At 47.8% G+C, this 27,980-nt stretch overlaps 1 protein-coding gene and 1 long non-coding RNA gene across 29 annotated transcripts; one reads left to right on the plus strand and one right to left on the minus strand.

Moving 5' to 3' along the window:
- Positions 1–369: 369 nt before the first annotated feature.
- Positions 370–3,045, minus strand: LOC118287810. The gene is made up of 2 exons (XR_004785728.2): positions 2,147–3,045; positions 370–997 (listed from the first exon to the last, which is right to left on the minus strand). It is a non-coding gene; the product is annotated as an uncharacterized LOC118287810 (long non-coding RNA).
- mapta (microtubule-associated protein tau a) lies at positions 2,005–27,915 on the plus strand. Of its 28 annotated transcripts, XM_047327415.1 has the most exons (16): positions 2,005–2,163; positions 10,501–10,666; positions 12,554–12,625; positions 13,862–13,882; positions 15,968–16,002; positions 17,206–17,334; positions 17,549–17,609; positions 17,727–17,765; positions 17,988–18,241; positions 18,355–18,447; positions 18,635–18,727; positions 19,762–19,854; positions 21,161–21,242; positions 21,896–22,002; positions 22,978–23,128; positions 23,321–23,457. In XM_047327415.1, exons 2-16 carry the CDS (start codon positions 10,519–10,521, stop codon positions 23,323–23,325), a joined length of 1,383 nt encoding a protein of 460 aa, XP_047183371.1. In that variant the 5' UTR covers positions 2,005–2,163; positions 10,501–10,518; the 3' UTR covers positions 23,326–23,457. The 28 variants fall into 28 exon arrangements, with proteins under 28 accessions (XP_047183371.1, XP_035469268.2, XP_047183368.1 ...); XM_035613375.2 differs by lacking the exon at positions 22,978–23,128 and having other exon boundaries at positions 23,321–27,915; XM_047327412.1 differs by lacking the exon at positions 22,978–23,128 and having other exon boundaries at positions 15,974–16,002; positions 23,321–27,915.
- Positions 27,916–27,980: the final 65 nt, after the last annotated feature.

Here is a 27,980-nt window from a genome sequence, read left to right on the forward strand (position 1 = left end):
AATATGTTCTGGTTTCTTTGCTCCTCCGTGACAGTGAACTGAAGATCTTTGGTGTGTGGACGAAACAAAACATCATGTTGAGGTTTTGGGAAACACCGTCGACATTAATTGTATTTACATTATAATCGATAATGAAAATAATGGTTAGTTGCAGCTCTAGTGACGAGGGGTTGATATCGGTAGATGTGTGTGTGTGTGTGTGTGTGTGTGTGTGTGTGTGTGTGTGTGTGTGTGTGTGTGTGTGTGTGTGTGTGTGTGTGTGTGTGTGTGTGTGTGTGTGTGTGTGTGTGTGTGTGTGTGTGTGTGTGTGTGTGTGTGTGTGTGTGTGTGTGTGTGTGTGTGTGAGAGAGTTTTTCCATCTCACTGAGGTTATTAAAAGTGGTAACTTTATTATTTCATGCAGAAATGTGCGAGGGGCGACAGTCACAGATCAGTGTGGTCCAGTCTCTGAGGCCTGGAGGAACCGAACAGTGAACCCTTGTGTGTCTCCGTGGCCTCCCACCATCACACACACACACACACACACACACACACACACACACTGACCGGGTGCCAACTCTGACACCGAGTCGACAAACTATTCAGCTGCGGAAAAAAACATAACAGCAGTGGAATTACTGAAAAGTCAGATTTGTTCTGATGTGTTGGCAAGACGAGACTCTTTGTGTCGCTCTCTCTCTTCTAGTCTTGAGCTTTTGGAGACGAGCCCAGTTCACCAGCTGCTGCTGCAGAAGAAGAAGATTTGGATTCGTTCTGTGGAAGGACCAGGGCCCAGGGATGAGGGACCAGGGCCCAGGGACCTGGGAACAGGGACGAGGGACCAGGGACCTGGCACCAGGGACCAGGGCCCAGGGATGAGGGACCAGGGCCCAGGGACCTGGGAACAGGGACGAGGGACCAGGGACCTGGCACCAGGGACCAGGGACCAGGGACGAGGGAGTTCATTGTGGATCCTTCTTCCTTCACCCTCGTGTGGTCAGACTGTGAACTGCAGGAGCTGAATGAGAGGAAGAGTGTGATGAAAGATGAATTGATTGTTCAGAAAAACAATTTTCAGATCAAAAGATGATGAAAACTACAAAGGCCACATCACCCAACAGTCCTTACATCCAATCAACTGCACCGAATCTCACTAACTCACAGATATCACTCCACCATATATGATTTATTTTTATAAAGAAAAAATAAAACAAACTATCTCACAACGTTAAAGAAATTGATTAAAATAATTCCAGATCCAGACCAAGATGTCAAAAGCTTCTTTCTTGACCCGCCCTCATCCCGACACCGTTTCGTGGAAATCTGTTCTACGGTTTTTGCGTAACCCTGACGACAAACAGCCGTTATATTAAATAAAGTATAGATTTACAGATTACGATATCAAAATATTACAGATATTTTCATTTTATTTTATTTTCTAAACTGGTACTTTTACTCATACTTGAGTAAAGGTACTTCCACCACTGGTTCACTGGACCAAAGGGGAGGGTGTCCACATACTTTCTGCCACAACACAACATGAAGTAGATGTAGTAGTGTGTGTGTGTGTGTGTGTGTGTGTGTGTGTGTGTTGCAGCACCATGAAGCCCACCTCGCCACCTCTCCTCTCCTCTCCTCTCCTCTACTCCTCTCCTCTCAACCTCTCCTCTCCCCTCCTCTCCTCGTCTCCTCTCCTCTCCTCTCCCCTCCTCTCCTCTCATCCGCTCCTCCTCTCCTCGTCTCCTCTCCTCTCCTCGTCTCCTCTCCTCCTCTCATCCTCTCCTCCTCTCCCCTCATCCTCTCCTCCTCTCCCCTCATCCTCTCCTCCTCTCCTCTCATCCTCTCCTCTCTCCTCTCATCCTCTCCTCTCATCCTCTCATCCCCTCCTCCTCTCCTCTCTCCTCTCCTCTCCTCTCTCCTCCTCTCCGCCTCTCTCCTCCTCTCCTCTCATCCTCTCCTCTCCTCCCCTCCTCCTCTCCTCCTCTCCTCTCCCCTCCTCTCCTCTCCTCCTCTCATCCTCTCCTCCTCTCCTCTCATCCTCTCATCCCCTCCTCCTCTCCTCGGCTCCTCTCCGCTCCGCAGCGCCCCCCACCGGCCTGCCGCCGCCACTGCGACCAGACGCTGCGTGCGCCCGGTGAACCGACCGTCGCTGACAGAGACAACACACCCGTCGTCTGCACTCAGGTAAGAAAAGACTCGACATGTCCTCCCTTTTCTTTTCGTTTCTTTATTCCGTCCACATCCGACCGCTCGGTGCAAGAGACGCCGACACGAGCCGGAGCCCGAGCGGCCGCACAGCGCGTCCTCGGCGGTCCATCGGTATTCGGTCTGGTGTGGATGTGAATGTGTCGAGGTGGGAGAGGTCGGGCCTCGGTGCGCGGCTTCATGGAGATGGAATATCCACGGATTGATCCGCGCTGCAGCTTCTCCTGAAGCAGGGTGTTTTTTTTTTCATCCACTGTGGCTCCATCTTCATCTTCATCATGTCGTCGTCGCCTCCTCGCCAACATCGCAGTGTCTCTGCAAAAAAAAAAGAAAAAAAAAAAGGATGAAAAATGTCTCCATCCTCCTCCTCCAGGAGCAGCTCCGGTTGTTCTCCCCTCCTCCTCCAGCCGCTCGGATGCTGTCGTAACGAGACTAATCCCTTCGGAATATTTATAATCTCATTATTAGAGGATCTCGGCCGGAACAACAACAACAACAACAACAGCAGCAGCAGCAGCGCGATGTGATCGTTTCTTTGTGTCGTCTGTGTGTGTGTGTGTGTGTGTGTGTCGTTGTGTCCAGTTCTTCTGGATCTTTCTGAGGCCTCCAGTGTTTCTGTCAATGCTCCTTTATTCTCCACCATGAAAAACATAAAGAGAGGGAGAGAGCTGTTGTGTTGCTCTCCGCGGGGGTTTCATGATTCTGACATTATTCTGGGAGCAGATGATGATGATGATGACAATGATGGAGGAGATGTGAGGAATGGGAACGATGCGGCGCAAATGCCAAGCCCATTTTTTCATGTGAGCACCAGCGGGACGCGTCCGCACGCAGCGCCGCTCCTCCGCCGCGTCTGCCGCTGCCGCGTCTGCCGCTGCCGCCCGAGCGGTGAACCAGGCCGCTTATCTGACACATGCGCTCCTCGGTTAATCCGCCCCGCGGGCGCACGGTTGAAGGAGGCTCTCGAACCGTCTTTTGGCTCTCGAACCGTCTTTTGGCTCTCGAACCGTCTTTTGGCTCTCGAACCGTCTTTTGGCTCTCGAACCTTCTTCACTGTGCAAAGCAAATGAAACCATTTGGGGCTTAATGCGCCGCTCGCGCGTCAGAGCCGGTGATGACGGTCAACCTGCGGACCGGTGGACCGGACTCACCGGAATCCGCTTCTCTCTCTCTCTGGTGCTCGGCTCGGTCCCGCCTCTCTCCATCCCCGCGTGGGTTCTCCTGCGCGCCCTCGTTCCTTCGTGTGCGTGTGCGTGTGCGTGTGTGTGTGTGTTCTGCAGAAAGTAATGAGAGTCATTTTGAGACTGTTTTCATAAACCTGGGGCAAGTTTGTCGCCTCAACGCTCTTCTGTTCTGCTCATATTCAGGTTCATAATTTTTAATTGGGGTTATTGCATTAAAGCCCCAGTGTGTGATTTTTGTAATTTTCTGGCGGCATCTGGTGGCAAAGTCGCAAACCGCAACCAACCGAGCGACCGACAGGGGACATTTTATGGCGGCGCGCCGCCGATTCCATTTCCTGTTTCCGGCAGCGTCTGAAAATTCAACGTGAACGCGACGTATTCTGGACGTTTAGTTCAACAACCGTATTCAACACAACGTAGAAACATGGAGACTCACACGGAGGTCGGTCCACCTCATGGAACTATATTTAACTTATATATGAACACAGAGTTATGGACAATATGTGAACAAGTTCTTCTTAATATTACACATTGCAGCTTTAAAAAATGTTTCCATGCTCTGATGTTCAGTTTCACAGCCTCTGTCTCTTTAAGGCCCCTCCCTCCGATGAAGCCCAGTGTGCTCTGATTGGCTCAGCTGGCTCCTCCACTCTGTTGTGATTGGTCGATCGCATCCAGTGCGTGTAGGAAGTTCCCTCGCTGTACCCGCCTTTGTTCGGGGGGGGGCGTGTCAGACTATAGGCGCTAGACGTGTTTTATGTAAACGTCCGTGATATGGTGATGTCACCATGTTGAGGAAGTATCGGTGGGACGAGTGACGAGGCGTTTGAGGAGCGTTGGGAGAAAGGTTTTTTCTGTCGCCGATCAAACTGAAACATGATTGGGTCCGTTAGCTGTGTGAAAACAGTTTTTGGGGGGATGGTTCGGACTTTCGGACTAATTACAGGAAGTTGAGGCAGCTAGCTGTCATAGAAGAAGAAGAACTGTAAAGAAACACCCCGACATCAGACGCACACGCCCGTCTACAGACCAATCAGAGTCAAGTATACAGGGATGACGACAGGACGTAAGTTTGTCGCGTAAAGTCAAACTTAAAGTTCATAATTATTATTATACTGTGGCAGAATATAACGTTTCTCTTCCCCACGTGTTTCTGTGTTTTTTTTTACGTTGAGACAAAAAGACATGACGGACACGAGACGCTCGTAATTTCTGCCAAAAACCCCAGAAAAGAAGCGATGGCGTCCCCTCGTCACGGAGGAGAAGGGGAAGAAAACGCCTCGCTGGGCTTTGAACAGCATTCTTGTAGCCGGTTAATTGGCCCCATGCTGATGGAGGACTCTGGCTCATTACACCAGGAGTCCAAGTGTGTGTGTGTGTGTGTGTGTGTGTGTGTGTGTGTGTGTGTGTTGCCCTGGATCTTGTGTACATATTGCAACATGCAGCAGCTGCACTGTGAAAACACCAGAAGAAGAAAAGAACCCCACTGCTGTTTGTCTTTCCCTCGTCCGCAAACCGGAGCTGAGAGTCAAGCGTCGATCACGTGACGCTCAGATATTTAGTCATATTCCGTGTCGGCAGCTTCTCTGAGCAGAGAGGACGAACGTGTGTGTGTGTGTGTGTGTGTGTGTGTGTGGTAGAGGTAGCAGGGTGTGGCGGCGGCGGTGAACATCCTGGACGTAGGAAAACAAAGATGGAAAAAAATGTTCCGGTCCCTGAACGTGTGTGTTCGGCCGCCGCGAGATGTTCCCCCTCCTGCACGAGGGCAAGATGGAGACCGGCTCCACCTCCAGCTCCTGCGCTGCAGCGCCGAGCCCCACATCACGGAGGGGGAGTCGGTCTGAGGCCGCCGGAGGATGAGGACAGAGAGATGGAGACGGAGAGAGAGAGAGGGAGATGGAGAGGGAGAGAGAGGGAGAGAGAGGGAGAGAGAGAGAGATGGAGAGATGGAGAGAGATGGAGAGGGAGAGGGAGAGAGAGAGAGAGAGATGGAGAGAGAGGGAGAGAGAGAGAGGGAGATGGAGAGAGAGGGAGAGAGAGAGAGATGGAGAGAGAGAGAGAGGGAGAGAGAGGGAGAGAGATGGAGAGAGAGGGAGAGAGAGAGAGAGAGGGAGAGAGAGGGAGAGAGAGAGAGATGGAGAGAGAGGGAGAGAGAGAGAGATGGAGAGAGAGAGAGAGGGAGAGAGAGGGAGAGAGATGGAGAGAGAGGGAGAGGGAGAGAGAGGGAGAGAGAGGGAGAGAGAGAGAGAGGGAGAGAGAGGGAGAGAGAGAGAGGGAGAGAGAGGGAGATGGAGAGAGATGGAGAGAGGGAGAGAGAGATGGAGAGAGAGGGAGATGGAGAGAGAGGGAGAGGGAGATGGAGAGAGGGAGAGGGAGAGAGAGGGAGAGAGAGGGAGAGAGAGAGAGAGAGAGGGAGATGGAGAGAGAGAGAGAGAGAGATGGAGAGAGAGGGAGAGAGAGGGAGAGAGAGGGAGATGGAGAGAGAGAGAGAGAGAGATGGAGAGAGAGGGAGACGGAGATGGAGAGAGAGGGAGAGGGAGATGGAGAGAGGGAGAGAGAGGGAGAGAGAGAGAGAGAGAGGGAGATGGAGAGAGGGAGAGGGAGATGGAGAGAGGGAGAGAGAGGGAGAGAGAGGGAGAGAGAGAGGGAGAGGGAGATGGAGAGAGGGAGAGAGAGAGAGAGGGAGACGGAGATGGAGAGAGATGGAGAGAGAGAGAGAGAGGGAGACGGAGATGGAGAGAGATGGAGAGAGGGAGAGAGAGGGAGACGGAGATGGAGAGAGATGGAGAGAGAGAGAGAGGGAGATGGTAAAGTAGGTCAGAGATGCAGAGGCAGTCGAGCATGAGAGCAGCATCCTCGTCTCTCAGCTGAGCAATGAGCATCAGACCGACGCAGGGCGGTTTATTATTTTATATTTTATTTGACCTGTTTCTGCACTGAAACGACGAAACTGAATCAATTCACACAGAATGAATCGGCAATTTTTCATTTATCATTTCTCCAGAATAAAAACACGCTTCCTGCTGCTCCTCTGTTTCATGTGTGGCTGCAGCGAGCGGTCGATGATGTGAAACACGGAAAAGCAGCAGATTTTCACATTTCAAACATTTTTCTCAGCAGATTAATATTTGAAATCCTTTTTGAAATGTGAGGATTTCACCTTTTGTTTCGTTTAGTTTGATAATCGTCTTCTGGTTTTGTTCCAACACAACGAGACGTGGATCAATGACGACGTCTCTATTCGTATTTCTGAGGTTTGAATTACAGCTGCTACCATTAGTAGATGTATTGATTAATATCTGGCTGCAAGCCAATGATTATGTTCATATTCTTTCATGCTGTAGTTTGATCCGTAGATCATTTATTGGATTTCCAATAATGGATTCATGATTTTAATCATCTGTGAAGTGAAAATGTCCAAATATCAACTGAAATTTGAGGATTTCTCTCTTTTTCTTTCTCTTTCTTTCTTTTCTTTGTCTCAAAAGTCCTCTTCCATATTTTGCTCTGTTTTGGGGCTCCACACTTTACAGTTAAGATAAAACCAGACAGACAGTTTGAGGCTGCATGTCTTGCTCTGTCTGAATGTCGTCCCCCCCCCCCCCCCCTCCTCTGCCTTGTGCCAACATCTCATTTTCACACGGCCCTGAGAGCGACGGGCCTCGTCCGCCTGCTCGCTCCTCCACAAGCTGCTGTCACGTCCCCTCTTCTGCAGCAGGTGAGATCTGTGGGGAGTGTTTGGTGAAGAGGCTCCGGCCCCCGGCTCCCCTCAACACTATGAGGCGTTGATGAAAAGAAGAAGAAGAAGAGGAGGAGGAGGAGGAGGAGCTCTTAAGTTTGAGTCAACATCGAACCGACTCCTGTGTCATAACCGAGATACAATCTAACGTTTCATTATCGGCCTCCAGTTTGTTTGCTCTCCAACGGCCCGAGTCCCGGATCTCTCTCTCTCTCTCTCTCTCTCTCTCTCTCTCTCTCTCTCTCTCTCTCTCTCTCTCTTCTTGTCTGGACTCCGTCATGTGTGATGCCACAATGGGACGTTTGTCCCGGAGCTGTGTGCGAGCGCTGAGCGTTCGCCATTCATCACAATTTCTATGGGGGACGCACAAAGGTCACTCTACCATTTATAAGATATTGTGACCCCCCCCCAGTTTAAAAAACAAATAATAATTAAATGCTGTCCAGTTTTTTCTTTTTTTAAGGATAGAACTGGTTTTCATTCTTTATTTTTCTTGCTGTCAACAAAAACCCAACAAGGCCTGAATCGCCGCTCGCATCTTGCTCAGCCGACAGACGTGATGTTGTGCTGACTGACGACCGTCTGCCTGCGTCGAGAATAGTTTCAATAGTTTTCTGAGCAGCGTTGAGATTCACAATGGGGACGTCGTGTTCCTGCGTCCGAGCCGCAGAAATGGCGCAAGGTGCCGCCACGAACATGTCGACGAGCCGGGAGGAGATCCGCGACGCGCCGCAGGTCGTCGCCGTGAGTCGCGTTACAGAAATCTGGAATTAGATAATAATCTGCTGCTAACGACCGCTTCTCATCTGGCGACCGAAGACCCAACGGTTGGCTCACGTGAACTCTGCTCACAAAGTTTAATCTTTAAAATATTACTTTTCCTAACGAAGCTGGGAGCTGTCGTTTTTAGGAAACATTAGTGAATTTGGTGTTGGGGACTATTTTATGCGGCGGATTAATCCACGTGTGTGTGTGTGTGTGTGTGTGTGTGTGTGTGTGTGTGTAAGGAACATGCCAACAACAAACGATGGAGCTCAGATGATATTTCAGCCTCACAGGAGGCTGTCCACAATAATGAAAATACATTTTTCTTTTCCTTCTTCTTCTTCTTCTTTGAGGAAACGTCTCTCTCTCTCTGTCGTTGACCTTCTGAAGTGTTTCCTCCACGTTCGTCCCGTTCGTGACGTCTGTGCCGAGTGTGGAGCGTTTGTTTAAACCTCCAAGGTCGGGAGATACGAGGCCGCGCAGGGGGAAGGTCACATAGCTGAGCCCGGAGCGGCGTCGGAGGCAGGATTTACAGGGCGGAGTTACCACGGCAACAGTTTAGGCATCGCCGCCTGTAAAGAGACGAAGCGATTCGAGTGGCGTCGCAGCAGCTGGTGGGAAAAAAACCTACAGAGACGAGTGGTGGAAGAAGAACTCTGATCTGTGAGGATGAAGAAAATCAGAAGCTGCATCTGCATCCAGACACGGAAAGAGCAGTTTGGATTCTGAGACTGATTATGACATAAGCTCCGTGTGTGTGTGTGTCTGTCTGTGTGTGTGTGTGTGTGTGTCTGTGTCTGTGTGTGTCTGTGTGTGTGTGTGTGTGTGTGTGTGTGCGTGTGTGTGTGTGTGCGTGTCTGTGTGTGTGTGTCTGTCTGTGTTTGTCTGTGTGTGTGTGTCTGTGTCTGTGTCTGTGTGTGTGTGTGTGTGTGTGTGTGTGTCTGTGTCTGTGTCTGTGTGTGTGTGTCTGTGTGTGTGTGTGTCTGTGTCTGTGTCTGTGTGTGTGTGTGTGTCTGTGTCTGTGTGTGTGTGTGTGTGTCTGTGTGTGTCTGTGTGTCTGTGTGTGTGTGTGCGTGTCTGTCTGTGTGTGTCTGTGTCTGTGTGTGTGTGTGTGTGTGTGTGTGTCTGTGTGTGTCTGTGTGTGTGTGTGTGTGCGTGTGTGTCTGTCTGTGTGTGTGTGTGTGTGTGTCTGTGTCTGTGTGTGTGTGTGTGTGTGTGTGTGTCTGTGTGTGTGTGTGTGTGTGTGTGTGTGTGTGTGTGTGTCTGTGTCTGTGTGTGTGTGTGTGTGTCTGTGTGTCTGTGTGTGTGTGTGCGTGTGTGTCTGTCTGTCTGTGTGTGTGTGTGTGTGTGTGTGTGTGTGTGCGTGTGTGTGTATGATTCAATCTGAAAACTGCTGATGTAACCGGACGTTAATCTGACATGTAATCCTCGATTCACAGCTCGTCTGTTGAGGGAGCGTGTCAGGACTGCTCATGTTTATTTCTTAGATAGTGTGAAAGAATAATAATAATAATAATAATCTATATTATACTTTATACTTTATCTATGTTGGCACCTTCAACATGAAGAATCGAAGGCAAGAAATAGGAAACAATGTGAAGCAGTTTAAAGATCAAACAGAAATACAAGAAGAAAAATGTTCCAGGCGGGAAAATGGTAAAATATCATGAAATAAAACTTCCTAGATTTATTAAACTGTCAGTAAAATCAGAGCCAGGGTAAAACAAACCCCCAAAAAGCCTGGTACAATAAAAGGTCAAAAAGTTTTAAAGTTCAAGACGAGTTCAGACGCTGAGTTCTGTGAAAGCCGACTTATGAGAGTGTGGGATTTAAAAAGAGGATGAGGAGCCAGACGGATCCTCAGGGAGGTTGTTTCAAAGAGTTGGGTCCCTGACAGGAGCCCCCCCCCCCCCCCCCCCCCGGTCCTCAGCAGGGACTGTGGCGTCAGAAGATCGGGAATATTCTTGGGCGCCGAGTCCAGAACAGGCTACGACAGCATGTGTATCCAAAAGGCCGAACCCTGATCCCAACCCCCCCCCCCCCCCCCCCCCCCCCTCGTGGAAATCGGTTGGGTAGTTTTTGCATCATCCTGCAAACTAACAAACAAAAACTGAGGCGTCAATAATAAATCTTGAAATCAATTGTAAAACTGTTGCAGGACGCCAACGAGAGAGTAGGCGTCAGAGTTTGCGTCTTCCGCGACTCCTCCTTGTGCAGAAACACGTAACGCGAGCGCAAAATACATGGGACCTCCGGCGCCGAGCGGGCTCAGAGGCGTCCCGCCGGTCGTTCGGGGGCTGCAGCTCGTCCCAGTGCGGCCGGCGAGCACACGGGCGGGACGGACTATTTTTATAATCTGTGAGCCTGTAACACGAAGCGGCGAAGCCCCACGTCAGGATGTATTAATAACCGCTTTTCACAGACACAGTGTCTGTTTACATTTCGCTGTGACAGACCCGGTGTGTGTGTGTGTGTGTGAGAGTGTGTGTTCGCACCGGAAGACGAGGAGCGTGTCCACGACGTTCGACCTCACTGTGTGTGAGATCTTTGAACCCCGGCGTTTGCGACCTTCGGGCCGATGTGACGCGTCCTGATCGCTGGTTTCTTTCTTGACCTCTCCCCCCGCAGCCCGACCTGCGACCGGCAATGGACTACGTGAACAACGGCTCCAACAGCTACGGCCCCGGAGACGCCGTGAGCTCCTCCGTGGCCAGCATGAGCCTCGGCGAGCAGCAGCACCAGGAGAACGGCGTCCAGGCGGGACACCGCGGCCCCGGGGACGCCAAGATGAAAGGTCAGACTCTAGGAACTGGCGGACAGACGCTCGCCGGTGGCGTCGTAGGCGTTTATCCTCCGGTCGCGTCGTCGCACAGATCGTCGAGTCACTCTGACCTTCTGGGTTTCTCGCCCCAGCTGATTCGTGGGTAAACCTTTCAACTCGCCCCGAGTCCGCCGCTGCTTCAATCCCAGGACATATTCTGAAATGATCTCAGAGAAGAGAAGCATTTAAAGTTGCTCACAGTCTGTAGAGAGTCGGGGGCCGAGACCCGGTCTTCTTCTACTGTGCTTCCTTTTAATCTCTTTACATAACGACACATGAGATGCTCGACTGGCTCCGACTGCAGCTGCACTGTGCTCTGTGGTCCAGACGTCGGGGTCGGACGCCGTCTCCGTCCAGAGACGCTTGTTCTTCAGGGACAATCGGGCTTTTTAACGCGGCACAGAAAAAAGTTGTTCAGCAGGAGATTTGACGACGGAGGCGATTTGATATTTGAGTGAAGCTTCCTGCTCGTCTGAGATTTGTTGGATGGATTATTACAGTCATGACAGTTTGTTCCGCTTTTCTTTTTTTTGGATCCCAATCAACCATATGGCCTATTAGTGCGTAGCCTAGCCTTCCCCAGTTTGCAGCCCTCACTAGTGCAGTCGTTCTCCCCGTTCCCGTGCTCCATCCTCTCGTACGCAAACAGGAAGCGCCGCTCGGAGTCGGGTCCGGCCGCCGAGCGGAACGCCGCGGTTGCCGACTGCCAAGCGCCAAGTGAGTATCTCATCGGTCCGTAGACGAGTAGAACCCGTGGCTAGTGGTAGTGTTTGTAGTTTGGAGGTTAGCTGTGAGGTCACGGTCAGTTCAATCGAGTGTGGAACGTCTGTGCTTTGTGGGTGTGGTTCTGAAGATGGTTTACTTCAGTGGCATTGGGCCGTTGCCAAGGGCGCACGATGGCAGCGAATCACGTCCTGACGGAGGAGGGAGGGAAGGAAGGAGGGAAGGATGGAAGGATGGAAGGATGGAAGGAGGGAGGGAAGCTGCTCGATGTGTTCAACAGTGGGGAATGTGAGAAATACCACAAGTCAGCGTTCGCAGCAAACAACGAGGGTCAGCGGCAGATTTACCTGAGTCAACGTGTCAAAGGAGGAGGAAGAGGAGGAAGAGGAGGGGGAGGAGGAAGAGGAGGAGGAGGAGGAAGAGGAGGGGGAGGAGGAGGAGGAAGAAGAGGGGGAGGAGGAAGAGGAGGGGAAGGAGGAGGAGGAAGAGGAGGAGGAGGGGGAGGAGGAGGAGGGGGAGGGGGAAAAGGAAGAGGAGGAAGAGGAGGAGGAGGAAGAAGAAGAAGAAGAGGAGGAAGAGGGGGAAGAGGAGGAGGAAAAGGAAGAGGAGGAAGAGGAGGAGGAGGAAGAAGAAGAAGAGGAGGAGGAGGAGGAGAGGGGGTGAGATTTAGGCTGTAACTGTTCCCCCTTTCTTATTTCATCAGCCCATTATAAGTCATGTGTAATCTTGCTCGTGCATTTGAAGTATCAGTAATAATAAACTTTCTTCGTGAAGCACCTTTCAAACACGGAGAAGAGTTGAAGGCAAAAAAAGAGGAAACGACCTAAAGCAGTTTGACGGTCGCGAAGCGCTCGGGCAGAAGTATGAGAATGAAATGTAACGGATGAGAAAAGAGCAAAATAAAACCATAATGAATGAGTCTTAGAGCGGATGAGGAGCAGGACGGATCTCCTCCTGGGAGGTTATTAATCAGAGCCGGGGTCCAGTCAAATAAGAAAAGAGTTTGAAGACGTTCGTACGAGAGAAATCGTATTCATCACTTTTAATAAGAAGCTCTTATAAAAAAGAATCGTGCATCGTAACGTGGATCTGAATGAATGAGCAGATCACGTGACTGACGGCCATTTTGTCCTGCAGCGGAGACGTGTGCGGAGGCCGGCGGAGCTGAAGCGGCGTCCGGTCCCTCGTGTGGCGACGAGGCGCAGCTCGGTATAACGTCTCTCGCTCTCAGCTGCTTGTTGCTTCTTTGGTTTTCTTTATTTTTTAATTTTTTTTCCAGCTTCGTTTTTGGAAAATATGTAAAAAAAAAATGCCTGCTTCCTCGTCGAGAGGAGAGAAGATGGACGCCACTCGATCGCGTCTGAAGAGCAGACGTGAAGCTTCTGCAGCTGGTTAGCTTAGCTTAGCTTAGCTTAGCTTAGCATTGGACACAGGAAAGAAGGGGAAACTGCTAGCACGGCTCAGCATCAGAAAACAATGAATGGCTGCGATATCTCAGAACACCAGATGTTTATCAGAGGATTATAATTGGATTCAACAGTTCCCTGTTCTCCTGCGAGTTTAGGAACTGATCTCGGTTCAGACAAGTGATGATTAAATCATCACGTCTTATTTTCCATCTCTACGTGAGTCAAACCAAGTGGGCGTCATCCACTGATCTGTTGATCATTTACCAAACTCATTGGTTGAACAAGAACGCCGATATCAAACAGTCCAAACCTCTCGGACATTCAAAAATAAAACTGAAAGGCAGCAAATCGGTCAAATGAAGAGTTTATCAGGATTCATGTTTGGCACAAGACTATTTTCTCCTTTGCAGTAACTTCCTAAAGCTGAAAAAAATAAGCATTTTAAAAAGTTGTGGATTTAATTTGTGAGCTTTAGCCAATGCTAGCTGAATTAGCTGCATCCCCCTGGTTCCTTGTCTTTATGCTAAGCTAACCAGCTGCTAACTGCGGCGTTACATTGAACTCGCGGGCGTGTGAGTGACGTCCATCTTCTCGTCAAAAAGAAAGTGCACCAGCGTATTTTCCAAAATGTCCGACTGTGGCTTCACCCCGAGCGCCCGGCGGCGCCGGTGGGTCCTGACTGTGAAAATGAATCTCATTCTTCTTTTTGGTTTGGCATCATGTTTGAAATAAAACAAGTGAGTTTGTAAATTCTCTCCAGAGGCAGATAAGTTCTCATTTAGAAATATATATATATATATATTTCATCTAAACATAAAGATTGTTACAGGACCTCGTCGCTCGGTGCCTTTGCATATTCATCCCCACGTTTTGTCCGATGATCCGTTATTTGCTTTGTGCTTCCAGCGCTGTTCGTGGGCTTGGTATTGATTTTCTCTTTTGCAGCGAGTGAGAGTATTAATCGTTCACGAGCGACAGGAACTCATTACTGATCGTCTCTCGTGTCTTTATCTGTCTCCTCATGTTCCATCGGCAGCAGCAGGAGCAGCTTCAACAGGTACAGTAGGACGCTCTGTGTTTCATTGATCGCACTCACACTTTATGTATTTATTTCTTTAACGCAGGCGATCGATATGAACACACTTAAACCTCCAGGTCGACAGAACGCAGAGCAGTTCTGATAGTTTGTTCCGTAAACCGTAGACAGAGTCTGGAGTGAACATCACTAATAATCATACACTTTTATAGAGTTTAATCTGTTATCAGATCCATCTTTAAAAACAATTTTTAATTAGATTTTAATTTAAATTAAAATGTAATAAAGTATAATAACCATTTTTCGTATTTGCTATTTTATTTCCTTCTTCTGTCTTTGTGGTTACATTTGAAAAAAAATACTTTAAATTATTTCACATTTTCTTACTTATATTTTATATATTTCAACAAATACCAGGAGTTTAAAAGAAAAAGAAAACATAAGTTCAAAAGGGATTTTTAAGAAAAGATTTAAATGATCATTTGCCAAAATGCTTTTTAAAAAAATGTAGCAATTGTTAATTCATTATCATTGAACACTGTCAAAGTGGCATGACGTTGACGTCCTTTGGGGAGAATAAATCAGAAAGACTTGACGTTTTTATCATGTTTTAATATGAAAATTGCACATTTCGGTCGTCTGTCGTTCATCACGTTCACTGGAATGAACCATCCGTTGTCCGTCACCCCAGTGTGATGCTTCACTGTTCATTTCACTTTATGTTTCATGTCTTCTTTACAAACCATCAATCACCTTTCACAGATCCGTTTCCTTTCCGGTTAGTGACGAGTTCTTTGGTCTTTTTTTTACCTTAATGAACATCACTTTTTAATTTTTTGTTTCAATGGGGGAGACGACAAACGAGTGCTGTGAATGTCATCATCAATGTCATCTGCTTTTTAATGAAAAAATAAATAAATAATAGCAACGCCCGCTACTGGAGTCCACGATGGGTCTGTGTGTGCGGGCGACGGATCGCAGCCTGCTGGCGAGGACGTGGACGTCGTGGACCCGGGGAACAAGGCGGCGGGAGAGAGTGGGAAGAGGCTGAGTGATTCTCTGTGGGCCTCCGAAGACCTCGGCTGCAGGTCGGAGGTCAGCGGGGACGCGCCGGCCACCAGGGGGAGCCCAGAGTGGCCCGGGGCTGTGGACGCTCACAGGGCGATCAGCCTGGACGCCTCCGAGTGCCTGACTGAGATTAACAGTCTGTCCGCGACGGCTCTGGTCCGGAGCGCGGCTTTGGAAGACCTCACGTCCATCGGAGACCGAAGCCTGTGGGTGAATCCAGGCGAGGAGCTCGTCCCCGAGCAGATCAAAGACGGACCGACAGCTCTCCAGCCCGGAACCCAAAGTGTCCCTCCAGGAGCGCCGCAGGCCCCTGAGCCCCGAAGTCTGGCACAGTGGAATATCTCTGATTCTCCTTCAGGAGATCTTCCCCCGGCCAACGGCGGCGGGAGCGTTTCGGAGAACGGTCGCCTTTTAACCCAAATGCCATCTGGCGTTGCAGCTGACAGCGGCAGCGGTGACTCACCGCCGCACAGGGCCGGCCGTTCGCAGCCCGACATTTCTAGTGACTCAGAGGAGAGAGGCGATGTGGCTCAGGCCGCCGGTGCCGCCGAGCTCCAGAAAGCAGCCGCACAAGGCTCCCCGGCCAGAAAGTCTATGGTGCCGGTCCCTATTGCCAAAGGTCTGTTCAGAGCAAAGTCCTCTCGCGTTGAATCCTTCCACTTGTTTGATTTACGACGCAGCTTCTACGTCTGTTATGCAGCACTCTCCCTCTGACTTGTTTCTCTGGACGGTGACTTTGACCCGAGGAGCAGCCTGTTGTCCTCCCTCCCCACGTTTAGCTTTTCGTTTCGTCTCTCCATCTCTGCTCACTCTGCTGGTTATGCAGCCCCCCCCCCCCCCCCCCCCCCCACACACACACACACACTTTCTTCATTTCCACGTGCATCATGTGTCTCGCTGCATGCTGCAACACCCTCCATCACCAAGTTCACGCCATTTTCTTTTCTGTCATGTGAATGTAAATGGACATTAGGAAGCACAAAGTATGACACATTCAAAGAATATATATCAATATTTGCTTTTCTCTCTTTGCTGCAGCTCAAGCTAAGATGGATAACGGCTCCACGGAGAAGGTTTGTGTCTCCGTTGATTTCTTTCATCACTAGACATTTAGAGGATCTCACTTATTTATTCCAACTTGGGTCTTATTTTTGTGCTTTTGTTTCTCATTTTGCTCAAAAAGAATAGACAAGAAACATTTTAATAATTATTTTGAAAAGAAAACAGATGTCGGTGGTGTAGTGGTTAGCACCTTCGCCTCACAGCAAGAAGGTTCTGGGTTCGAATCCCGGTTCAACCAGGGCCTTTCTGTGTGGAGTTTGCACGTTCTCCCCGTGTATGCGTGGGTTCTCTCCGGGTTCTCCAGCTTCCTCCCACAGTCCAAAGACATGCAGACTGGGGTCAGGTTCATTGGAGACTCTAAATTGACCGTAGGTGTGAATGTGAGAGTGAATGGTTGTCTGTCTCTGTATGTGGCCCTGTGATAGGCTGGCGACCTGTCCAGGGTGTACCCCGCCTCTCACCCAATGTTAGCTGGGATTGGCTCCAGTGACCCCCCGCGACCCTTAAATGGATAAAGCGGTAGACGATGAATGAATGAGAAAACAGATGTCAATGGTAAAAAAAACAACATTTTACCGTCCACGATCAACACGTCCCGCTCACTTGTAGCGTTTCTCCTGCCGGACAGAGGAGACAGGAGAAAACGCTGTTCATATTCTGCCTCGTACCAACAGTGAAGATTGGGTTTCTTCTTAACCTTCAAGGAAATATATTTATTTGACTCTCCCGCTGACAGTTACATGAGAAAGTTGACGCCACTCTCGTCACTGTACAGTGTAACTACATTATGGAGCTACAGCCAGTAGGCGGTTAGCTTAGCTTAGCATAAAGACAGGAAGCAGGAAGCTAGCCTGGCTGTGTCCAAAGGCAACAAGACTGTTTTCAGTCCTAATGCTAAGAAATGCTAAGATGCTAAGATATAAGAATATTATCATTCTTTCCCAAAATGGTGAACAATTCCCATAGATGAGTCTTTGTCCCCAGTTTCCAGGACTAAGCTTTTATTTTGGTGAGTCCAGAGTCGAGCGTTGGGCAGAAAGTTACCAAAATAAGACCAAAGTTGTAATAAACCAGAACGATCCTTTAACATTTTTGATCCATTTCATGAGTTTCCATCATTTTTTCATTTGTGAAATCATTCCCCTTGTTTTATGATCGTTGTCTGTACAATTTTTTTTGTTCTTCCATTTCATTTCCCCTCTTTCATGAAAAAGACCGAACCAACATCGCCCCTTAAAAGAGCGTCCGTAGTCGCCACGGGCAACAAAACGCACGCATCCGCCCGAAACGGCCACAGTTCCATCCCCATTAAAGCCAGCGGCACAGGGCCGCGGCCGGCCGGAGTAAGTACAGGTCTGAATGCAGCGTAGAGTTTAGACCTGAGCCCAGGTTTTACTTCAGAATAAGTCTGGATGATCAGTTTGTGTGAATCCTTCGCTGATTGAATCTCGTTCGAGAGGCTGTTTAACCAAAACCACGTCCGTTCGCCGCTTTGGCTCGACCAGAGTAGAACTGGATTTGTGTGGTTCCTCTGACCTCCATGGTCTCAATTTCCAGGGTGGTGCTAAATCTCAGACCCCAGGAGTGAAGACCGCGGCAAGAACTGCAGCTCAACCAGGTACGGAGCAAAGATTTGACATTTGACATTTGGTTATTTTGATTTCCATTTATATGATTTTATAAGGAGTAAGATTTAAAGATTTACTTATGATGTGCCATATTTTCTGTGATGCAGCTAGTGCCAAGAAACCGCCCACTCCAAAAAATGCAAAAGGTAAAAGAAGAATCATTGGAGATTAGAAATTCAGCCTCGCTTGGCCACTGCCTGGTCCGGTCTTACCTGGATCAAACCTGTCTGCTTTTAGCAAAGATAGCAACTAGTTCATTTTGATTATTCTAATTTGATGGTTTTATTATTTCATTATAATAGTTCTGTCTTCCATGACCGTCGGCCGTGTTTAAAACCTTTGACCCGTTGCTTCTTCGATTGCTTAAGATGCCATGAGTGGACAGAGCAGCCCTGGAACTCCCAAATCGCCCTCCAGCCAAGCACTCGCTGCCAAGTCGGCAGCCGAGGCCAACAAAGTGAAGAAGATCGCGGTGGTGCGCTCAACGCCCAAATCCCCAGGCTCGCTGAAGAGCCGCCCGCCGGCTCCCTTGGCCGCCGCCGCACCGATGCCGGACCTGAAGAACGTCAGGTCCAAGATCGGCTCCACAGAGAACATGAAGCACCAGCCTGGAGGCGGAAAGGTAACGCCACTCTCATACAATCACTGGGACACCTCCAGTAGTGTCACACATTCCTGCAGCGCGTCTTACTTTACTGTCTCAAAGAAAACGATGTCTCTTCTTGCACTTGGCAGGTCCAGATCCTCGATAAGAAGATTGACGTAACTAACGTCCAAGCTCGCTGTGGCTCTAAGGACAACTTAAAGCACACGCCCGGCGGAGGCAAGGTGAGGAATCCAGACGTGGACAAAATGGCCGACGTGACACGAACATCTGCTCGATGCTATTTTCTCTCATCACCAGTCATTGTCACAGTTTGATGCTCTAAGTCTTCACCTGCAGCCTCGCTGCCGCAGCTCTCAGTGACTCAGGGTGTAACAAGTCTCTTCCCCCTCGACTCTGCACTTTTTCCAGGTTACAATCCTTGATCAGAAGTTGGATTTTAGTAATGTCCAGTCTAAGTGTGGCTCCAAAGGCAATATCAAACATTCACCGGGTGGCGGCAATGTGAGTAACTCAAGGAGTGACCTCGGCACCAGTCTCGAGTATCTCGATCATTAACCTCCTCTCTGTGAAAAGGGAAGTGGTCTCTCATGGTGTGTTCAGACCAAACGTGAAGCCGATTTTCCGTACGGCTACATTTGAGGACCGACTGGGCGGGGCTCCTTCAAACGCAGCTGACTAATGCGTCCTTCCGTTCCAAGAAACAGAGGATCCACCCGTTGGATCCTTTGTTTCAACCTATCGCAAGATTCATTGTGGTTGGTGACGCACCTTCGAGTCGTGGGCGAATGCAGTTCCGTTTGCTAGGCGACAGCAGTAGACCAAGACCGTCTACTCGGCCGGCGAAGACGGGTGGCGTCCGTCGAAGACGGGTGGCGTCCGTCGACCGCATAGACCTCGTTCTCTCAAGGACGCGGTCCCTGAATTTGGAAACTGCCAAAATCAATGTAAAGACGTGAATGACGCAAAATTTGATTCACTTTTGGTCTGAGCGCACCATTGCTCTTTAAGGTCAAAATACATCAGAGGTTTCCAAATTAAAAAATGCGAACGGTGGCCACATTGGTGGGCCTGTCGTTGTCGATGCGAGGCTTTTGTTTTTCTTAACATTCCATTGGTCCTGCTCCTAACAGTCTCGTACAGACCGGTTAAAAAAAATCCTAAAGAGTTCAAGAACCAGTTCCCTGTTGGTGGAAAACTTTTTTATCAATTGAACGTCGCTGCTCACGGTTTGAAAACCTCTGAAATACTTGACCTGAAGGCTGATTACACCACGACACATGTACCCGAGGTGGTAATGTGAGTAACTGACGGATCTCCTCGTCCACCACACCATGACTTACTTGTTAAGAATAAATGAAAAGTCCTTCCCTGTCCTCCTCCTTCAGCCATGTTCCCTGGTTAGATCTCACTCCCTCGAGCCTCATGATCTCATTTCCTCTCCAGCGCCGGTCCTCAATGGCAGCTCCGCTGCTGCAGCTCCAGGATGTATAACAGTCTTTCTTTCCCCTCCCTCCCTCCACGTATCGACCTTCCAGGTACAAATTCTTGAGAAGAAGTTGGACTTAACCAGTGTGCAGTCCCGGTGTGGCTCCAAAGATAATATAAAACATGTACCCGGTGGTGGCAATGTGAGTAGATAACGGAGGGCTTGGCTCGTTACAAGCTGCAGGTCTGCAGCTGCTGCCAAAAACCTTCTTCCTCCTCTTCTTGCTTCTTCCCGAATGCATCTTGTCAAAGGAGCAGGACGTCCCAGTGCACGAAAACCTCCCGTCTGTGTCCGACCCGCGTCCTCCTGACTCTCTTCACACCTCCTGTTAACACGTTTACCTCCACACTGATCAACAGACATGAGCATTTCGTACTGACAACCAGAAAACTGTAGGTTTACTTCACTACCGGTCGTTAAAGAGGCAACAGACAACTTTGGTTCTCCGCCCCCCTAGTGGTTCCAGGTGGTATGACTGTTTGGTCGCTGTCGTAAAGACGCCTCTCTCCACAGAGTCCGTCAGAGGTTCACTCTTGTTTCATCTCTTTTTCTATCACTTCCTCCGTCAACGGCAGGATGGGCTGTTCCGCCGCCTGCCATTTCCATCACTAGAGATCAATACCAGGAGAACGCTACGCAACGGTCGCTCAGTGCCTTTGTGCCGTAAATTGAGTTGTAATTTGACACCGTGACCAAGTGGCCGAGAGAATAAAAAGGTGAAACAAGGCTCATTGGCACAAAACGTGACAAAAAGTTGTCTATTTCCACTTTAATGATTTCCACCTTTCACAGTTTTTAGAGGTGTTGTGTTCTTTTGTCTGTCAGTCGGCGTCGCGCTCACAATGTGTCTAGTGTCGCAGCTAACAGCTTTGTGAGATGCTCATGGTCTCATGGACGCTTGGTACCTCTGGTGAGTCTGTGCTTGACCTGTGAACCGACGTGCATGAATCCCTGAGCGTGGACGTGTTTCAAACTGATCCTCAAGTTGCAAATGAAGAACTTGAATTCCCCCCTCATGATAAAAAGTGAACTAATTGTCCGATCAAAGAGTGAGAGGGAGTCTCCGCACGGCAACAAAGAGTCTCTGTCCCGGGCCTCTCCGACGACTGAGGTGACCTCAGCGCAGACTGAGCGCTTTTGTGTTTACGAGACAGGCGGCCAATGACGGGCGAGCGTGAGATGACATCACGTCACTTCAGCTGCATGGCTGAGAAATATGACTGAGGCCGAATATGATCAAAACATATTCAAGCTCACAGATACTAAACCTTAATATCTAATCCAGTTTGACGTGGATGTGTGTGTTTCCCCCTCTGTGGTCTCTAGGACACTAACAGGATCAGCTCGTCTGCACTCTGCATGTGAAGAGAATAGAAATCTTAGTCGTGTGTTTGGTCCAAACTGTGAACGCTGTTCTTTTTCTCTCTTTCTGCTTCCCGTCTCCGCAGGTTCAGATTGTGCACAAGAAGATCGACCTGAGCACCGTCACCGCCAAGTGTGGATCGAAAGCCAACATCCGCCACAAACCAGGTGGGCGGGTCACGTGACTCTAAATCTTCATGAACACCATTCTCATTTTACACACACACACACATATATATATATATATATATATATGTGTGTATATATATCAAAAATACTCAAAGGTCAAACCTTTGGAGGTTTGGAAGAGCTTTCAGCCGCTCGAGAGTCTTCATCAGTGGGTGGAGCCGTTTCTGGTGATTCACTGCTGAAGGTGTTTGACAGCGGTGGAAATAATTTCAAGTACTTTGGAGTCAGATTTTTACTTTGACAAAAAAAAAATCCAATATTTCACATCAGGTGACAAAATATGTTTTTGCCTCGTGAACACGTTCGAGGGAATTTCTTTCAAATTCGACAGAAACCTTCGCTCGTGACTCGAGGACAAACTGGTTATGTTTTGGGGAGGCAAAGGTCAAAGGTCGTAGGTCACCGTAACTTCCTTAAACACATATTTCATCATAACCCAAAAATTCATATGCTAATGGAATCATTAAATGTCTAATGGGACACCTTGATGGAGTAATGAGGGTCAAAGGTCAACCTGACTGTGAAAGCTCTTTCACAAAGGAGCACGAGACCGCGTGGCTCTCAAGTGTGTCGTCGTTTGAAACCTTGAACTTTATCGACGACGGAGCTTTGAATCCGTTTTTTTCCTTCAGGCGGTGGAAACATCGAGATCAAGAATGAGAAGCTGGAGTTTAAGGTCCAGTCCAAGATCGGCTCCCTGGACAACATCGGCCACGTCCCTGGAGGAGGAGCGAGGAGGGTAAAGAAACACACCAGTCAATGTCTCGTCGCTCGTCTGATGCTTTCGTGAAAAAACATATTGTTTCAGTCGTGAGGTTTTTTCTTTAGTGGGTGAAACACAGACAGCAACAAGTTTCACACCTCGGCAGAAACGGACACATCCTGGTCATCGTGACTGAAAAACCACGAACGCATCCGGAAACATTTCTACTCACACTTCTGTTTCAGTTTGACTAAAACAGTGAGCTCAGGAAGATTTTCTTCTTTTGCCCCGAGCGTCGCCTCTCAGGCTCCGTGTGGAGGTTGTTGCAGCTATGAGCAGCCTGATGAAGCCTGCAGGCAAAAGCTCAGGGATGAAACCTCCTCTGAATGAGAAGTGTGTTTTATGGTTATAATATTTAATATTCTTCTGAAAGGTGAAGGGAACATACAGTGACGATAAGGCAGTAAAGAAGTTTCATCTTCGTTGTGATGATGGAAACATTGTTCATCATGATAAAAGAATAAAAGAATATGAGAGAGAATCAGATATAATTATCAAGTAGAACAAGACGAGCTGCTGTTTCCAGCTGGTCGGTAATTAAAGCTTTTGAATTTTAGAGTCATGCATTCATGAGCTTTCCACATTGATCTCAGATTTAAACACTGAAACGTGAAAGTCCCCAACAAGGTTTTCACACACACACGCACACACACACACACACGCACACACACACACACACACACACACGCACACACGCCCTCCATTCGTTCATCTCTCCTCCTCTGAGTTCGTCGTCATCGTTTTCCCTCCGTCCTCTCCAGCTGATCCATTTTGAATTTTGAATTTCTTCATAAACGATCGGTTGTCGTCATCATCATCATCTCCTGTTTTCCTTCGTTTGGTTTCTTCATACGTTGTGTTGCATTATTATTTGCCCTCACCTGTTCTTCTGTTGCGTGCCTTTTGTCCATTTTCCCTTTTTTGTTTTTGCTGTGGGGGCGTCGTCCGCAGAGGGAGAAGGGGAAGGAAGCCGAGGGGAGCGCCTCGGACGGCCCCTCCCTCCCCTCCCCCGCTGTCACCCCCCCTCATTCACCTCCGACTGTCCCATCAGCTCCAAACACCCCCACCCTGACGAACCCCCTCATAAAGATTGAGGACTCCAGTAAGTACGAGAACCGCGGTCGACTCCATCGACACGTAGAAAGTCAGAATCCGGTGGATTAACACAAAAACGTAGAAATGCTGACGTCTGCTCTGTTCTGTCTCCGTCACTGGAGAAGATGTATTCTTTCAAATCATCCGCTCACTGCAGCAGACGATGTCTGACTCCCTTCCCCTGTGGTGTGACTCGCAGATTGAGAGCCACAAACTGACCTTCCGCGAGTCGGCCAAGGCGCGCACCGACCACGGCGCCGAGATCGTCTCCCTGGAGGACTCCCCCCAGCAGCTCAGCACCGTGTCCTCCTCCGGCAGCATCAACATGGCCGACTCCCCGCAGCTCTCCACGCTGGCCGACCAGGTGTCCGCCTCCCTGGCCAAGCAGGGCTTGTGAACGCGCCCGGCCCCGCCCCCTCTCCACCTCTAGGCCACGCCCACGTAGAGGAGTCGCGACGCCTTCCTCGTTGTTTTCACTGGACTTTTTTAGCCGCCCATCACTGTTTATCCTTCACTAACCTTTGAGAACTGTTACTAGTCGAGTCATCGAGAAAAACGATTTGGATTAACAAGTAGGCCAACGTGTGTTTGATTTCTCTCTGTCCGCTTTTTATTTCCACCTTTCGTCGGCGTCCCTTCAAGAGTCAAAGCAACCGAGCAGATCAAAATGATCTGTTTTATCTTCACACATATCCTGGTGAATCTGAATCAAATCCTTTAGAAAAGTTATGTTTTTAATCTTGATGGGAGCCCCCCCCCCCCCCCCCTCCCCCTGCAGATTTTATTTCTATTATCATTTTTTATTATGAGGAAAACGGAGGGAAAAGCATTCGTAAAAGTTACAGGTGACGGAGACGGAGAAGAGAAACGTTGTTAAAAGAAAAGTAGCGAAAATGTCGCGTCGAAGCAGAAAAAAAGAAAATGCTTTCCGACCTTGCTGCCGTCGTTGCTTTGTGTCGTCACGAGCAGCTCGAGCCCCTGGTGGTGACGGAGGTGTAGCGCAGATCGAAGAGAACGAAAAAAACAAGAAAAAAACAGAACGGCTAGAGTAGAAACGTTGGTTTGTGTGGGGCACAGTTTTATAATCGTACTCTGTGGATATTATGACATGTATTTGATATGAAGAAACATTTGTATTGTGCCTGCTACTGTCAGTGTTCCTCTTTTTGTTTGTTTTTGGTTTCGTTGCCGCTCTCATCGTAAAATGTGCTAAAGCTCTTTCTAGCATTTTTAGATTGCTTTTAGCAATGAAAGTGCTCTATAAATGAAATTTATTATTATTATTATTATTATTATTATTATAAAAGGTCGACGTTACCTCTATGCGTTAAAAGAGTAACTTTCACGGCCAAAATTAACCAGAAGCGAGAAACGAGTCGGTCGTTGATTACGGTATTTAAACCGCCGCTCACAGGAAGCTAGCTACGTCTTAAAGCGCGGCTACGTAACGTCTGAGGACGCCATTCATGAGATGATGCTAAATGCTAAGACTATTTAGCGTTTAGCTAAAACAGTTGCACAAGCGAGAAGAATCAAAGTCATTAGCTAACATTAGCTAACATTAGCTAACATTAGCTAACATTGGCTAACATAAGCTACCGGTCACACCGGGGCTATTGCTAATTGCTAAAAGGTGTATTTCACCTTTCCACGTGTAAGAAGAATGTTTATGTTTGTTTCTTCTCTGACAAAGTTAAACCTTCGCGCTTTAGAGGTTGAAATAAAAAAACGACGACTAGTGTTTTGAAACGGTGCTCGAGTGGAACGAACGTGGACGTGTTGTGACGCAGACGGACGGATGTCGGGGCCGAGATGAGAGATGTTTTTGTTGTGAATGCGCTGGAACGCTCGACGTCCGAGGAGCGAAATCAACTTTACTTGAGTTGGTAAAAAGTGTAATGAGATCTCAGTGTTTACACTTCTTCTGTACGCGCTCGCAGAGTAGGCTAGCTGTGCTGCGATCATGCTAAATGCTACGACTGCCATTTAGCCATTAGCTAAAACACTGTCATGAGGTCATTTGATAACGCTAGCTAACATTAGCCACTCAGTCATACCAGGAAGAGAACTTTTAATACAGGGTTGTATCGTGTGTGTGTTGTGCAGGGGGCGCTAGCTAGGTGGTCCTGAATGAATGGGGGTCTATGAAGCTGCAATGTAACGTTTATGGGTTAAAACGAAAAATGTGTTGGTCGCCATCACGGGCAGTTAGCGGCTGCTACATTAGCCGCATTTACATTTGTCCGTCTGACATGACGATCCTGCTGTAGATGGTTCGATTCCGTCCACTTTTTTCTGCGAACTCCGCCAATTCAGATCTATGATCAATACGACATCTGTCAAAATTAAAACTTTTTGTCCTGAAGCAGGTGACAATAATTATCTTAGCTCCGTTCTCTCAGTTCATTGGACCACCTCGTCACTGCCCTCTAGGTGTGAACTGCAGCCAATCACAGTACAGCGGCACTAACAGGAAGTGGACTGGTTCTCTGTAGACGGACTCTTAGTGCTGATTTTAGGTAAAGGTGCGTTTTGAATTTGAACTTTTCCAGGTACAAAAGGAGATTCTGTTATTTTTTTCTCAGCAGTAACACGTTTACGCTTTAGAGGTCGGAAGAGAGTCGACTGTTTTTAAACTGTGGTCGTGTGGAATGAATATGGATGTCGGGGCCGAGTTGTCGAGCGCCGCTGAAGTTAAGTGACACGAGATCAGACAGAAACACAGGATTCATCAGGATGTGAGACTCAGCTGGTTGCGTTTATCTTAGGTGATTAAATTGCTTTGAGGCCATGGTAAAAAAAAAAAAAAAAGAGTTTCATTTTGTGGCCACAATTATGTGGACAGTTTCAGGCTTTCCATCAGATTTCTGGAGCCTGCAGGGATTGAGGTTGATTTGCGTGAGGTTGGGTGATAAATGCAGAAACAGGATCATGCAAACTGTTGTGGTTCAAGATAAGTAGTTAATCTTCAAAACTGAACTCCAACTAATTTACTTTTTTTTTTTTCTTCAACAAACTAAAGGATCCTAAACTTGGTTTTCCCACCTTCTGTTTACACTGACCCTTGAAAAGGATCTGACGACCCCTAGTGGTGAGTCTGGGGTTTAGCACTGAAGTCTCAATGCCTCAGTTTGGTAACTGCTCTGAAAATATCGTTTGCAGATTGTCATGATTGGAACCAAGGAGCCCAAACCTTGAAAAATCAAAACTACACAGGAGTGAAATAAGTTAACAGACATGTCCACATATTTTTGGCCATATGGTGAATTCCAAAAGGAAGATTAGAAGAGATTTTAGGGAAGTTATTCAACAGTTTTCTGTTTTGTTTTTTTCTGAGGCTTTTATTTTGTATCTTAACAGGTGATTTGTGACCAGTTTCCTGTTTCTGAATTAATTAAAAACGTGTAAAAAAAAAACCCCAAAGAAAATAAACCGGTCTGACGTCCTAAAGTTGATCAATTTCCCTCGTGACTCGCGTTAATGAGTCCATCTTCTTCTTGCATGCTCCTCATGGAGACGAAGCCGTCTGCTTGTGGCCTCCCTTCACTAAGTGGTCTCTCTGTACATCCTGTTTATATTTGCTTTCTGGATTCGGAAGGATATGCCGACTGAAAAAAGTGTGTGAGATGTGTGTGTGTGTGTGTGTGTGTGTGTGTGTGTGTGTGTGTGTGTGTGTGTGTGTGTGTGCGTGTGTGAGGTTTACACACGTGATGAAGAGTCAGTCCCACAGTACGATCCCATCTCTCTGTTTTACATGAATTGTTGACATAGATATAAAACAGTTTTTATCTCTATGGTTGCAAAGAAGCTTCTTTAATTTATCGGAACAGACACGATTGATTGAAAACGTTGAGCTCGCAACATTATCTGCATGTTACAGTAAATCCACGGTTCTTTGTTTTCTTTCGACCCCGTCAGTCGAACAAATTCGTCCCACAGCGCAGCGAAGACGTGAGTGTTGAGGAACGGGGGTTGAAAGTTTGTGCTTCTGTTTCCTCCGTGTAGAAACCGAATGTCATAATTTCCCTAATAATGTATTAAAAATCTCCAAAATGTAATGAAACCTGAACGTTATATAACTTTTCCAATTTGTAACAGCAAAATGTAACCAACATGAACACATTATTGGTGGCGTTACGACAAAATTACAAAATGTACAATATTGTGAAATTATTACATTGGATTCTGCAAAAAATATGGTGAAGCTAATAATGTCATAAAAAATGTCCACATAATCCAGAATGTAATAAAACCTGAGAACGTAATGTTACCAATTATGTAAAAAATGATCTTACCAATAATGTATCTTTCATAATGTTAATACATTATCAGTGAAATGCTGCTCAAATTGTCCGTTATTACATTACTGGGAAATTATTACATTATTGGATTCTGCTAAAATATGGTTAACCCAATAATGTAATAATTTCCTGTTGATACAATGTAAAAAAAATAGTTGGGACATTGATACAGATTTAGATAATGGGTTAAGACATTTTATTACATTATCAGGTTTTATTACATTTTTGATGGAGTAAGGCGGAGATTTCTATGACATAATTTGCCGTTATTTCATTATCAGGACATTGTTGCATTATCGGGTTCCTCGCTCCTCCGTGTTGGAAACATTTTTACTGCAGTGAAAAAACTTGTCACTTTCTTTTTCATTCTGACGCTGTACAGTTGTGGAAAAATGTGATTGTTCTCGTTACCGTGCATTTTGATCAATAACTGGTTTATGATGATTCTTGTTGTTGTATATGTGTATTTGAAAATAAATGCTATGAAGTCACAGTGGTCGTGAAACGAGTGAACAGCAGGAAGCGACGTGCCCGAAATCACTTGCTTCATCTCTATAC

This window comes from Scophthalmus maximus, chromosome 16 (assembly GCF_022379125.1).
Source record: "Scophthalmus maximus strain ysfricsl-2021 chromosome 16, ASM2237912v1, whole genome shotgun sequence".
In the NCBI taxonomy this organism is placed as follows: Eukaryota; Metazoa; Chordata; class Actinopteri; order Pleuronectiformes; family Scophthalmidae; genus Scophthalmus; species Scophthalmus maximus.